General features: G+C 34.0%; 3 protein-coding genes across 3 annotated transcripts; 2 read left to right on the top strand and 1 right to left on the bottom strand.

Moving 5' to 3' along the window:
• The first annotated feature begins 928 nt into the window (after positions 1-928).
• LOC137736576 (major strawberry allergen Fra a 1-3-like) lies at positions 929-2,087 on the top strand. Its single transcript, XM_068475823.1, has 2 exons — positions 929-1,414; positions 1,516-2,087. Exons 1-2 carry the CDS (start codon positions 1,231-1,233, stop codon positions 1,809-1,811), a joined length of 480 nt encoding a protein of 159 aa, XP_068331924.1. The 5' UTR covers positions 929-1,230; the 3' UTR covers positions 1,812-2,087.
• A 942-nt stretch (positions 2,088-3,029) lies between these two features.
• LOC137736191 (uncharacterized mitochondrial protein AtMg00810-like) lies at positions 3,030-3,491 on the bottom strand. Its single transcript, XM_068475513.1, has one exon. It carries the CDS (start codon positions 3,489-3,491, stop codon positions 3,030-3,032), a length of 462 nt encoding a protein of 153 aa, XP_068331614.1.
• Positions 3,492-12,340: 8,849 nt separating this feature from the next.
• Positions 12,341-13,319, top strand: LOC137736907 (major allergen Pyr c 1). Its single transcript, XM_068476222.1, has 2 exons — positions 12,341-12,603; positions 12,769-13,319. Exons 1-2 carry the CDS (start codon positions 12,420-12,422, stop codon positions 13,062-13,064), a joined length of 480 nt encoding a protein of 159 aa, XP_068332323.1. The 5' UTR covers positions 12,341-12,419; the 3' UTR covers positions 13,065-13,319.
• The last annotated feature ends 949 nt before the right edge of the window (positions 13,320-14,268 follow it).

The raw sequence follows: 14,268 nt of genomic DNA, 5'->3' as shown, positions 1-14,268 counted from the left end.
AACAATTTTCTTCATATTTCCTTAGAACTCTTTGATCGTTTTCGTAATGGCCAACCCCTGATGCCTACAACTAAATTAAAACTTGTTCATATTTGTGGTTTGTGTTCAAGTGTTTTGTTTTGGCTTCATTTTGATTTATTTTCTTTTTATGGAAATACCCTTAGGATTACAAGGACATAAATCTTATTCTTTCAGGACAGACGTTTTTGTATGCTATACCGTATATTATACGAACTGATCATGAGATTTGTGTACTGTCTTTCTTCCCACTTGTACTGCCTTTCTCCCCACTTATTATGCCATTATCCAAATTATGATTTGTAAGCTTGTCATGATCAAACAGCCTACCGACATTTAAGGTCGTCTTTTATGTCGAAGTTGAATACTTGCATCTACTTCCTTTTCTTGTATGATTAACCATGAATTAATTGGTGATGTTAGTTAATATATAGTTGATATCGATCGTATGATCATCAAGAAAATCCAAGTGTATTCACTATTATTCTACCCGTTGGAAATCACGATAATATTGAGTTTGATTTTGGACAATTATGCATTGATTCTATAAATTCTATTTGTGGCTTTCTTTGACTTAATACATTTATGCATTTTTATTTTATATTTTATGCATGTAATTTTTTTTGGGGTGTGATATTCACACATCCTATTTTACTTTTCACACACCTTTCTAATTTTCAACCGTCAGATTTAATGAATTGAAAAAAATCAACGGATAGAAATTAACAAGGAATGTGTAAGAAGTAATATGAGGTGTGTGAATAGCACATCTTTTTTTTTTTCTTTTTTTTTTTTTTTTTTTTTAACAAACGATATTATCCATACTAAAGGAAGGAGGTGAGTTTAACCTCACAATAGGCTAGTAATAATGTAGTTCAAATTCGTTTTTGGCGAGAGTTGAGCCTAAAATCTCTCACTTACAAGTGAAAAATAATATTCCTAGAACATAGTATTAAGTGGCATATTTTATGCATGCAATTGAAAAAATATTTCATTTTCATTTCACATGGAAAACATCCATTGTAAACTTCAAATTTTGTCCTAAATCCTTTACATATAGGGGATTACCGTACACGTACCCTCCATCCCAAATCTATAAATACCACTCTCTGGTGATAAAATTTTCTCACATCAACATCAATCATCCTCTTTGCTTCCTCCTTTCATTCTTAATTTCCTTGCTCATTTTCTAAGCTCTTAAAAATCATCATCATGGGTGTCTTCACATACGAAACCGAATACACCTCAGCCATCCCCCCTGCTAGGTTGTTCAATGCCCTTTTTCTTGATATTGACAACCTCATCCCAAAGATTGCTCCACAAGCAATCAAAACTGTTGAAATTCTTGAGGGGGATGGCGGTGTTGGAACCATCAAGAAAGTTAGTTTTGGCAAAGGTTTGTTTCTGTTGACTTGTTAATTTTATCTATCTAATATATATATTGATCGAAAATACTGGCTAGTATCTTAATTTCTAATTTATTTTTCCATTTGACAGGGAGTGAATACAACTATATAAAGCACAAGGTTGAGGGACTTGACAAAGATAGCTTTGTGTATAGCTACAGTCTGATTGAAGGAGATGTCATTTCTGACAAACTTGAGAAAATCTCTTATGAGATTAAGTTGGTGGCATTTGGCACTGGTTCCAATATCAAGAGCATCAGCCACTACCACACCAAGGGAGATGTTGAGATCAAAGAAGAACATGTTAAGGCTGGAAAAGACAAGGCCCTTGGTCTGTTCAAGCTTATTGAGAACCACCTTCTAGCAAATCCTGATTCCTACAACTAAAACCATCTAATTGGCAACAAACTTGTGTCTTGCTTTCTCTGTTTATTCAAGTGTGTGGTTTTCAAATTTTCATCATACCAAAGCATTTCTCTGACTTGCACTTTGGATATGATTAAAAAGCAATGCTGTATTTGATTTTAATCTAAATAAATAATATATATATACACACACACACACACACATATATACAACTTATATGTAAATTATTCGATGATATTTAGCCTTTGGAGTAGCCAGAGTTGCCAGACTCTGTGCGATTAGTCTTTCATCAAGTAAAAGGTGTGCGACTTCATGTAGATAATAATGCCGGATTTATGTGAATTTTTTTAACAAGGCGATAGTATCTGAATTTACGTGAATTGACAATTAATAAAATCAAGAAAAATTATAGAAAGCGATAATTAATATAAAATGGGAAAACAAGTAATTTTTAAAAATATATATAAGTAAAAGAAAAAAGGACTGATAGCCTTCGACATTTCCACCGTTATGCATTTACCAGTACGAATTAGTTTACTAAGACGTTGACTGTGAAGGAAGTTGATACGAGGAGTAGCTAACTCATCCTTCTGCTGGAGGAGCATTTGCAATGCGAGAGTATTGAATTTTATGGCTTAATCACGTATATTCCATAATTCTGGGTAAATAGGTACATACAATCATTGTTACAAAAGGAAACAAATAAAGGACATATTATCCTTTCTAAACAAGACACTAATAATAACAGAATATTTACATTGCTTTTCTCTTAAACATTGATTTATTCCAATACTCCCCCTCAAGTCGGAGCATAGATATTACTCATGCCCAACTTGACTAGCGCCTACTACACACGGCATGGGTAAGAATGTCTGCAAGTTGTTCTTCTGAGTTCACAAAAGGTATTGACACAATCTTCTTCTTCAGCTTTTCTTTGATAAAATGTCTGTCAACCTCCACATGTTTAGTCATATCATGTTGTACTGGATTCTCAACTATTTCTCTAGCGGACTTATTATCACAATACAACTCCATTGCTTCTGTTTGTTTAAAACCAAGACTCCAAAGTAACTTCTGTAGCCAAAGAATTTCACACACACCCTGTGCCATTCCCCTATACTCGGCTTCAGCAGAGGATCTTGATACTACATTTTGTTTCTTGCTTCGCCAAGTGACCAAATTACCTCCAACAAATGTAAAATACCCAGATGTAGACCTTCTATCAGTTACATCACCTGCCTAATCAGCATCAATAAAACCCTCAATCCTCATATGTCCATGACACGCATACAAGACGCCTTTACCAGGTGCAGACTTCAAATAAGCCAAGATTCTCGTTACTGCCGCCATATGATCCACGCATGGTGAGTGCATGAATTTACTCACCACACTTACAGCATAGGCAATATCCGGACGAGTGTGAGACAAATAGATCAGCCTCCCCACCAGTCTTTGATACATACCTTTGTCAACTGGTTTTTGATCTGGATAAATCCCCAAATAATGTTTTTCCACGATGGGAGTGTCCACCGGTTTACATCCCAGCATCCCTGTTTCTTTTAATAAATCCAGAACATATTTACGTTGAGACAAGAAAATACCTCTGGATGACCGAGCAACCTCCACGGCAAGAAAATATTTCAAATCTTCTGGATTCTTCATCTCGAATTCGGCAGCCAGGTTTCGCTCTAGCCTCATCATCTCTTATGTATCATCACCCGTTATTATCATGTCATCCACATAAATAATTAAGGCGGTCACTTTTCCACTTCTCCGTTTCACGAATAATGTGTGATCCGAGTGACTCTGATAATACCCAATTCTTCTCATCACTTGAGTGAATTTTCCAAACCATGCATGAGGTGACTACTTAAGTCCGTAAAGTGACTTTAACAATCTACATACTCCTGTTTTCCCTCCGGTATTGAACCCTGGAGGAAAATCCATATATACCTCTTCTTCCAAATGCCCGTGAAGAAAAACATTTTTTACATCAAATTGTTTTAGTGGCCAATTCAGATTAGTAGCTAAAGAGATTAGAACACGTACTGTATTCATCTTCGCCATTGGAGAAAAAGTTTCTTGATAATCAACACCATAAGTCTGAGTATAACCCTTTGCCACTAACCTTGCTTTATACCTGTCTACTAATCCGTCTGCCTTGTATTTAACTATAAAGACCCATCTACACCCAACCGGTTTCTTCCCTTTAGGTAGCTCCGTTACCTCCCATGTATCATTCTTATGTAATGCCATCATTTCTTCATCCATTGCAGCAGCCCATTTAGGATCCTTCAAGGCCTCCTCAACTCTGGTTGGTGCTTGGATTGCTTATATATTATTTACCCAGGCTTGGCGTTCCAAGGCAAGGTTCAAGCACGACACAAAATTAGCAATTGGATACTTCATTTTTCCTTCAGGAGAAAATCTATCAGGAGGAACACCATGATTTTGCCTTGGTGGCAACTTATATGTACTCACAATGTTATCTGGACTAGTTACATAAGTATCAGTAGTACTTACCTCAGGGATATTCAGAGGAGACATATTGGGTAGCACTATCGAAGTCGAGAGAGAGAGGGTTGCCGATTCGGTAGGCAATGGCGTGACTGGCTCGGCAGCTTCATGCCGACTTTCTTCATCACATTCGGCAAGCTGTTGTCGAGAGGGCTCAAGTGGCTGAATAAAACTCCAGTGCTCGGCAGGCTCTTGTTGTGAGCCTTCACTACTCATTTCTGCAGTATGCCGAGAGTTTTCACAGCTCTCTTTTTCCCTTGAGCCACATATTTCCAACCACCTAAGATCATCGATAATATTCTCTCCCTAGTGATCAGAAGGTGATGGAATTGAAACATAGAAATACTCGGACTCCGAGAAAGTAACATCCATGGTCACATACATATGGCGAGTTTCTAGATGGTAGCACTTATACCCTTTTTGTTATGGAGCAAAACCAAGGAAAACACACCGGTGGGCACATGGATCCAACTTACTACGATGAATCTTATGAATATGAACGTAAGCCACACACCCAAAGACATGGGGAGTAAGGGTATGGGTGGACACAACTGGAACAAACTCCGTTAACACTTGGAGAGTTGTACGAAAGTCCAACACCTGGGATGACATACGGTTAATGAAATACACAGCATAAGTGACTGCATCATGCCAGAACCGGTGAAGTACGGATGCACTAATAAGAAAGGCACGGGCAGTCTCCAAGATATGATGGTTTTTTCTCTCTGCAACCCCATTTTGTTATGGGGTATGAGGACAAGTAGTTTTATGCAAGATTCCTTGATCCCGAAGAAAGTTAGACAACTCATAACCAATATATTCACCTCCATTATCAGAACGGAGAACCTTAACAACAAAGGAATATTGTGTTGCAACCATTTTGGAGAAGGACCGAAACACCATACTCACATCACTTTTATTTTTCATCACATAAATCCTCGTCATACGTGTGCAATCATCTATAAAGGTAACAAACCACTTAATGCCAGACAAAGTACTAATGGGAGAGGGACCCCAAACAAACCACTTGATAACACCCTTTTTGCCACTTTCTGCCACTTTCTGATGCTTTTATGAGCAATTTGAGGCGCAAGAAATTCAAGGTTATAGAACTGGAAGATTGAGCAGCCCAACTTGACCATCTCTCGAACTTTGAAACAAAAAACTACCAAAAAAATTGCATAAATTGATCCATACTGAGGCCCTTATTTCAATAATTTTTTTTTTTTTTTTTTTTTTTTTTTTTTTTTTTTGCTTTGGTTCTGAGATGTCAATTTACAAGAGGGTAAAATTGGTATCAAATATTTTATAAAAAAAGTGGTTGGGCACATAAGAGAGTGAGATGGATTTATTAGCACTCTAATTTATATAAGATTAAGTACATAAAACTTCGCCACCGTCATAAAAAAATAATAATAAAAAAAATCCCCTACTTTTAGTATCATTCTAAATTAATTCTACTATTTTCAAACATTCCAAATAAGTATCCAATCTTTTTGAAAAGTCAAATTCTTAACCACTATTTAAATTTTCCATCTTAGGCAAATTTAAAGAAAAAAATAGAATGAAAGAAAAAACCCATTGAACCCTAGCCAGCCGCAACTTCTTCTCACCACCGAGGCACTATCGCCCTCCATCCACCAACAGTCACCACCACCCACATCACTTCTAAACCCAACGCACCACTATCGACTCCATCCTGCAACTCAAGCTTCCAACATAGAGAAGAATGTCCTAAACATGGTATGAACTGCCATGAAATGCATCCACCATCATCCTCACTGCAACCATAATGAAGATGAGCATGAGGGAACCAAGTGTTTAATGTCTAATAAAGAATTGGAGGCTCTACTAGCTGAAAATTGGCGGATGAGGAACTCGCTTGAGCAGAATCTCAAGCTCCTCGAAAACCTATCTGAATTATGAACGACCTTCTTTATTAGGCGACTACCTTCTTGAATTAATTTGATTTTAACTTTTGCTCCAATTTAACACCTTTTTATGGCTTCTTCATTTTATAATTTATGTTTCGATTTTAGTTTGGAGGCAACTGATATTCTAATCATTCTTGGTCACTACCCAGTTGATGGGTTCTGACCGTGGCAGGTTCAGCTTGGAGGTGGAGGTGACATGATTTTTCTTTATTTTGTTTTTCATATTATTTGTTATTTTAATCTTCATTTTATGACGTTATTTTATTTTTAATTCTGTTGTCCAAATAAGCTTATTAGTGGGGACTATTGTTACCACACATACAATTTTAACGAAAAATATTAACTGGAACTTTACTATTGTTACCACACATACAATTTTAACGAAAAATATTAACTGGAACTTTACAGATGTGACTTTTAATATGTTGATTACTTATTTGAAATATTTAATTAAAAATATTAAAACTAACTTGAAATGACATTAAAAGAACAAGAGTTTTATGTACTTATATATTTTTCTTTTTATCGGGTGTCTTTATTATGACAGACCAAGAAAAAACATGTTTGGATGATTATGTATGTTAAACATAGACGCATTTTGAGGACAATTAGCGTGTTGGATGTATCAAGACAAATTTGCGTTTGGATGTACCAAGACAAATTTTGCGTATTGGATGTACCAAGACAAATTTTGCGTATTGGATGTACCAAGACAAATTTTGGTACCAATTGCAAGTTGGACGAATATGATTTGAAACGAGGACAATTAGCGTGTTAGACATATAATTACTTGTTACCATTATTATCGATTGACCTTTTAAAATGATGAAACGAATATGATTTGAAAAATTAATTCTTACTTGAATTCCAAGTTTCTATATTTAACTTTATCATATTTTGCTTCACCTTACACAGTAGGTCGGAAAAAGTGAGTATGATTATATATCAATATATTTAACTTATATAAGAATCACATTTCTATAGTAAACTGGAAAATTTGAATGAAATACTAATTTATTGAATTTATGAGTTCCATGTATTGGACACATGACTTCAATATATAAAACTCATGAGTATGGTACAAATATACATGGAGTATACTCCAGGAACCATAAATTTTTTGTTGCTAACATAGATTCATAGGTCTTATAAGTTGCTAGTCATTTCCATCCTCTATAAATGTTTGTTAAGCTAATTGTGCAGTACAGAAGTAGATATTTCGGGTCACTATGGGCAATAAAAAGGCAGCGCAGCGCATCAAGGCAACAGGCAAAGTTTTGAAGCATAGAAAAATCAAAGGTATCAATAGCCAATGTTGACTGCCAGTTGCCATTGCTGAAACCAAACCCAGTAAGTCCGAAAAAGGGAGAACAAAAAAATTCCCTCAGCTACATAGATTTCCTGCATTACCAACAAAAGAACAATTTTAAGATAAATAAAATAAAATAAAATAAAAGATGTGATCGTAATTCTTTAGATTGAAAATAATATTATGAGGAGCAGTTGCCGGTCTAGTATGCTGAAACAGCTTCTTACACTCGAAATTAGAAAGACCCTTATCAACTAGTGACTAAACTATGGAAAATATACCTAGTTTGGTATATACGTTATATTGTCATACTATAAATTTGTATTAGTAATTATCACGTTATTTTTTGTATAAATGTGATACAAACTACATTATTAATCAAGTACTGGAAATTGTACGGTAATTTTTTTCTTTCTAAATAAATAAAAAAAGAGTATCGGTGCAAGTGATGAATTGTTCTATAATAAGGCATTCATCTTCAATCTACTGTGTTTCGAATTCAAACATCCTCATCTCTAGTGTAAATTAAAGTAGTAATATTATTTTAGTATAAAAAGAAAAGATAACATTACTCTTTTTATAATAAATTATTAGTGGCTTCATGAAATTATTATGCATTGTAATTTATATTTGTCAGCCATTTACCTTCACATTTAATGGTGTTACAACATGACGTTACTATTCAACTTTAAATTACAAAAAATGTAAATCATACTATATTCGTCAAAGTTTATAGTTCAATGTTACGTAATAATACCAATAAGGTTATGCCTAACAACGTAGAATGATAATGTTATTATTGCAATTAGATTAGTGCTACTTTGCCGACACCTTTTTATACTGTTAAGGTATACTACAATTACATTACAAGATCATCGACAGTATTGAAATGCAATCAAAGAGTTTTTTTTTTTCTGCAAAAGAATATACTTACACTAAAGGGACGGGGTAAAATAATTGGGTAAAACGAAGTTCATGGCCCAACACTTGCAAATGGTGAGGGCTTTTCGTTATGGGATTTGCATAAAATTGGGAATATCCCGGGCAATGAGGAATATCCGAGTTTAAGACAAACTACGTTAATCTTTATGTCGATGTGGTGGGACATGTGAAAAATACAGCTTTTTCTTATTTTCCAAAAGTCTTATGAAGAAAAAAGATCATGAAAACATGGAACTTGATTTAGATCGGTAAGGATGATAGCATAGATGTATTTTGATTCAGTAACAGAGGCGAACATGCATGCAATTACTTTTATCATTTGCACTGTAGAATTGCATATACTTTCTAACAAATAAATGTATACCGGTATACGCCCACACATAAAGTGCATGTGAAACGTTTTATTTTTGTTTTTAAAATTGAATGAGTGAAAAAAAAGAGAGAGAGAGAACGTGTGGTGAGGAGAGAAGGAGAGAAGGTTTTTTTTTTTAAAAAAGTTAGAAATGTTAAAGTCACATGTTGTACACAAAAAACAGTAAAATTTTATTTTGTAAAATTATATTACTACCCTTAATTTTTGTTGTTGTGATAAAAAGATAAATAGTCTTTTTCACCATTTTTAGTTGACAAAGACAATGATATTAATATTTAGTTTAGATAACTAACTATTTGACTCTTACCAATTTTTTTTAGCCAATTTGAAAAATAAACACTCGAATAATGAACTGACCTAGGCGATGTTGATTGGAAGATGATTATCTCCGGATCTACTTTGTGGGAATCCTAGATATTTTCATATTCTAACCGTTTATTGTATATCATATGGTTAGTTTTCGTCAAGTACTATTTGTGTTTAATTTTAAATAAAAAAAGTGAAATAATTTCTGAGTGTACGATACCTAATAAATAACTAAGATATGAGAATTCTTAAAATCCTTACAATTTGAATTCGGATGAGATCCAATTCCATGTTAATTATCTCCTCAAATTCCCCTCAAGTTTTCAAGCTGTCTAAAAAAAGGAGGAGGATTCTCTTCTCTCATAATCTTTCTCCCCTTCTCTTCCATGCTATTTGAACGGTCACGGTTAAATCACGTTAATATCCTATATTGATATTTTTTTTATAAAGATAATGAAACAAAAAACAATGTATGAGAGGAGAGGAGGGAAAAGAATTATACTTCCTAAAAAAAGGATAAAGTCTGTAAAATTTGACTAGTTTTAGAAATGTCCCATTAGGACTGCCGACCGTATTATATTCGTGCCTAACCTGCAATAATTGTTTACAGGAGCTTATCTATAAAAAAATGATATTCTTATCAAATATTAATATATTTTTTTTTAATAAAGATGGGACGTTAGTGGTCCATATTTTTATATCATTACTCGGTCTATATTGTTAAGTCGGTTCAAACTTACTGTGCCAATAAAACTAGAGAGTTTTAACGTACTATTCACTTTTAATGAAAAATTATATTTTTATATTTTTTTTGGTAATATTTATTACATTTTTATTTATCATTTTTCATTAAAGTTAAATTTTTTTTGAACTTTTTGTTAATTTTCCTATAAAACTATTTAGTCAACTATGATTAGTTGATAGAGCAACAAAAAAATTACTAATTGGTTGTACAAAATACAAAAATTAGTAATGGGTTGTACAAATCTATTGAATTCGTGATTATATAAAGGTCGTAAAAATAGTTTAATAAAACAAAAATAATAATTGATTATTGGCAACGAATCAACCATATTCGATATACTTTCTTTAGAGATTAATTGATTCCAGCAGATCCTTCGTTGCTAGGGAACTCATTATATAAGCAATACTTTGGGGATTTTATTATTGAAAGAAGCAAAAACGTTATCATGCATGTTATAAGCACGTTGAATCCTGTTTGTATGACGACATTCCTCCAGCTTTCGGCAGAATTATTGCCCAATTTTTTTTATTTATTTATTTTCTTCTGGTAAGGTAAAGTTAATTGGTCACATGCATGGGATAAAAATTTGAATCTACATGGTCAGCTGTAATTGTGAGACACGTTGTTGCCGTCCATATGTGGTATTTGGTAATGCGAACTACTCCATTAATCCAATCAATTGCTTCATGCATGAATGAAGCGATTGAATTTTGGTTTCTCTGCATTATTATATCAATCTCATTTTTCTCTAAATTAGCCTATAACTTTGGATTAATCTGTTTTTGGTTAACAGCGGGGCTGCCAACAAAGAGAAATTATAATAAAATATCACTTGATCTAAAGATCCCTACAACGTTTACCATTAAGAGATGTCGACAAGAGATAAATCACTTGATCGAAATAAATTGGACTAAGTAAACACGATATACTCAAGTTAGCTAGTTTCTCAGTCACAAAATTTATCTCATGAACTTTGGATTTTTTTTTCTCTTTGTACAAATCCATCCCAAGTATAACTAATAAGATGTACCATTAGTTATTCAACATTTGTGACGACTATTTGATTCCAAGTAAGTTAATAAGGAGTTTACTTCTATTCTCAAACGCAAGATAAAAAATTTACCCCATAATAAGAAATTGTTCAGAAAGCAACTGGAAATTGATAGGCAATGTTGACTGCCACTTGCCATTTTTGAAATAAAAAGAAGTCTTCAGCACCCCTCGCTCATCCTCTCTCAAATTAAAAAAGAGAAAAAAAAATTACCACGATGATAATTAACCAAACCAAAGTAAAAACGTTTTAACATTTATAAATTATAATTATTGATCAATTTTGTCACAACTTGTGAATGTGTGTACTTTTTAATTCTTCGGTTGCTTTTTTCCCGTGAACTATGTCTGATGATTTATAAAGCTCCAAACATGTTATTTTCAAAAAGCATCATCTCCATCTTGCATTCCTACTTTTTGCCATCTAATTAAAATGAGATCTGCCAACAGTTATTAGAATCTGCAAAAGCAGCCTAGAAACTATATGCATGCACAGCCAGAAATGGGGCCGATCGGGAGTAATTGAAGCTAATAATCTAAGGTTGTTCAGATGGATCATTTTAACCTTATGGTCCTTCAAGATATTAATATTTTAATGAACAGTACAAGGTCATATTTGCCTCCATCTCCAACTGAGGGCCAAAGGGCCATAGAGCTCGTTTTAGCCATGTTACAAAAAACCGTCTCCAACCGAGGACCAAACATAATTTATTATTTAAATTTAAAAACTACAACAACTTAAATTCAAATCCAACAACAACTTAAATTTAAAAACTACAATGATAATTGGCCCAAAAAACAAAAAAAAATTAGAACTTAAATTTAATGAATGGTTTAGGTATTTATAGAAAAAAAATTAGAATTTTTAAGAATTAAAAAAAAAAATTGGCACAAAAAACCAAAAAAAAAAAAATTTGAATACAACGGCTCTGTTGGTTATAACCGACAAGATTGCTCTATTTTTTTGCTAGTCCTTTGGTCCTTTCAGATTCTATGGGGCCCTTTAGATTCCACGAGTCAATTAGCCTAATCTTAAGTTGGAAAAGGTTTTTAAGTTATTTTCGACTCTCTGACGATCTTAACTCTTTAGTTTGAGATGACCTAACCATACATCTAGAAGCCTTTAGTTTCTTGGCTAAACTCTCACCGTCTCACAAAAAAGAAAAACCAGTTGGATTTTTTTTATTAATCAATTCAAGGGTGCTTTATTTGACCAAGTCAAATTTCTATTAAATATTGTCACTTGGAGTTATCCAACACACCAGTGACACAAATTTGTAATAAACATTTTAAATTCCTTGTAAATTTGGAGACATCGAATGATCAAATGATAATATGCCCCAAACTGTATATAAATACCACCTCCCAGTACTCATATCCAACACAATACTCTCAACCTTCAAAAAAACCATCATCCTTCCTTTGCTCATTTTCCAACCTTTTTTTAATCATCATGGGACTTTACACATTTGAGAACGAGTTCACCTCTGAGATTCCACCATCAAGATTGTTCAAGGCTTTTGTCCTCGATGCTGACAACCTCATCCCCAAGATTGCACCCCAAGCAGTCAAGCATGCTGAGATCCTTGAAGGAAACGGTGGCCCCGGAACCATCAAGAAGATCACTTTTGGTGAAGGTCAGTTAATTAGCATGGTTAATGATTTCGATGGTTTCGTTTAACAAATTTTATAAACACGTATACATGTTGATGTCAGACTATTACAGTGTTGGTGGATCTAGATGATTATATGCGGTCTGTATCCACAGTTTAATAATATTATATGTTTTATTTGTCTCGTAGGCAGCCAGTACGGCTACGTGAAGCACAGGGTCGACTCGATTGACGAAGCAAGCTACTCATACGCCTATACTTTGATTGAAGGAGATGCTTTGACAGACACCATCGAGAAAATATCTTACGAGACCAAGTTGGTGGCATCTGGAAGTGGTTCAACCATCAAGAGCATCAGTCACTACCATACCAAAGAAGGTATTGAAATTAAGGAAGAGCACGTGAAGGCTGGAAAAGAGAAGGCCCATGGTTTGTTCAAGCTTATTGAGAGCTACCTTAAGGACCACCCCGACGCATACAACTAAATTAATCACATGTATCTATGGTGTTTCCGGTGTGACCGTTACTATATGGTCAGTCGAAGGTTGTGTGGCTTTTCTGTGTATGTGTTTTTCCTCGTCAGTCAAAAGTAATAACCATGGTTTGGGCAGTTTGGGCTTGAAAAATAAGTGTTATGGTTGTGATGATCTTCTTGTATTGATTTCTTTGTTTGGAAAAAAGTTGCAGACTGAACAGAGTGTATTATCTTCTATAAATATAATTAAAGTACTTTTTAATCAGTTGATGTCTCACTTGCAAACATTGTATGCAGTAATAATTTTTTGGGTTAATCTTAATTTATTTCAATATTTGGTAGTTTTTTTCATCTCATAGTGGTACATAAAGTTATAATTTTATGACACCCTTATACATCCGTTTAAGTTATTAAATTTGCCGTTAACTGATAACATGACATTCATTCGGACAATGATTGAACGCCACGTAAATATAAAAAAAATTAAAAAAAAATTTTAATTTGCTTTTGTTTTTGGAAAATTTTTCTTTAATAATTTGGTTAAACCAAAGATTTAATTTTTCCGAATTCATTTGCAGTTTCCGTACACACAAGGTTATATACAGGAGATTTGCAGCTTCGTGATCGGCTACGAGGTGCTGCTGCTGTCCGATGGGAACGGCGATTTCATGAGGGCGATCGGCAACTTTACGGCGGGCTGCTGTGGGCTTTCGAAAGGTATCTGGGATTGGGGTTTTTTGATGTGGAGTCCTTGGAGGGTGAGACTGTGAGGGAGATAGGAGAGAGAGTAAATTTGGTAGCGGCTGAGGCTGGAAGTCGGGGCTTGGGTGGAGTCGAAGAGGGAGGGGGAAGGGTGAGTGCAGAGGAGAGAAGGGAGGCGCGTCGGAAGGGGCGAGGGAGAAGACCAAAAATTTTTTTTTTTTTTTTTTTATAATTAATTTGAATTTTTTATTATTTTATTTATTTTTATTTTTATTTTTTAATATCAACGTGTCATCCAATTATTATTCATGTGGATACCACGTCATCAGTTAATGACATATATAACAGCAACCTTAACGGATGTATGAAAGTATTCTAAAATTATAACTTTATGTACCACTTTGGGATGAAAAAAATTTCATTTACAAAATGTTGAAAATTAAGAAATTTTATGATTGTAAACTGAGATTAACCTTAATTTTTTCTTCTATTATTATTCTTTTTGAGTAACT

This window comes from Pyrus communis, chromosome 6, assembly GCF_963583255.1.
Source record: "Pyrus communis chromosome 6, drPyrComm1.1, whole genome shotgun sequence".
Lineage (NCBI taxonomy): Eukaryota > Viridiplantae > Streptophyta > Magnoliopsida > Rosales > Rosaceae > Pyrus > Pyrus communis.
The sequence above is the reverse complement of the archived record's forward strand: the minus strand, read 5'-3'. Positions and strand labels throughout refer to the sequence as shown.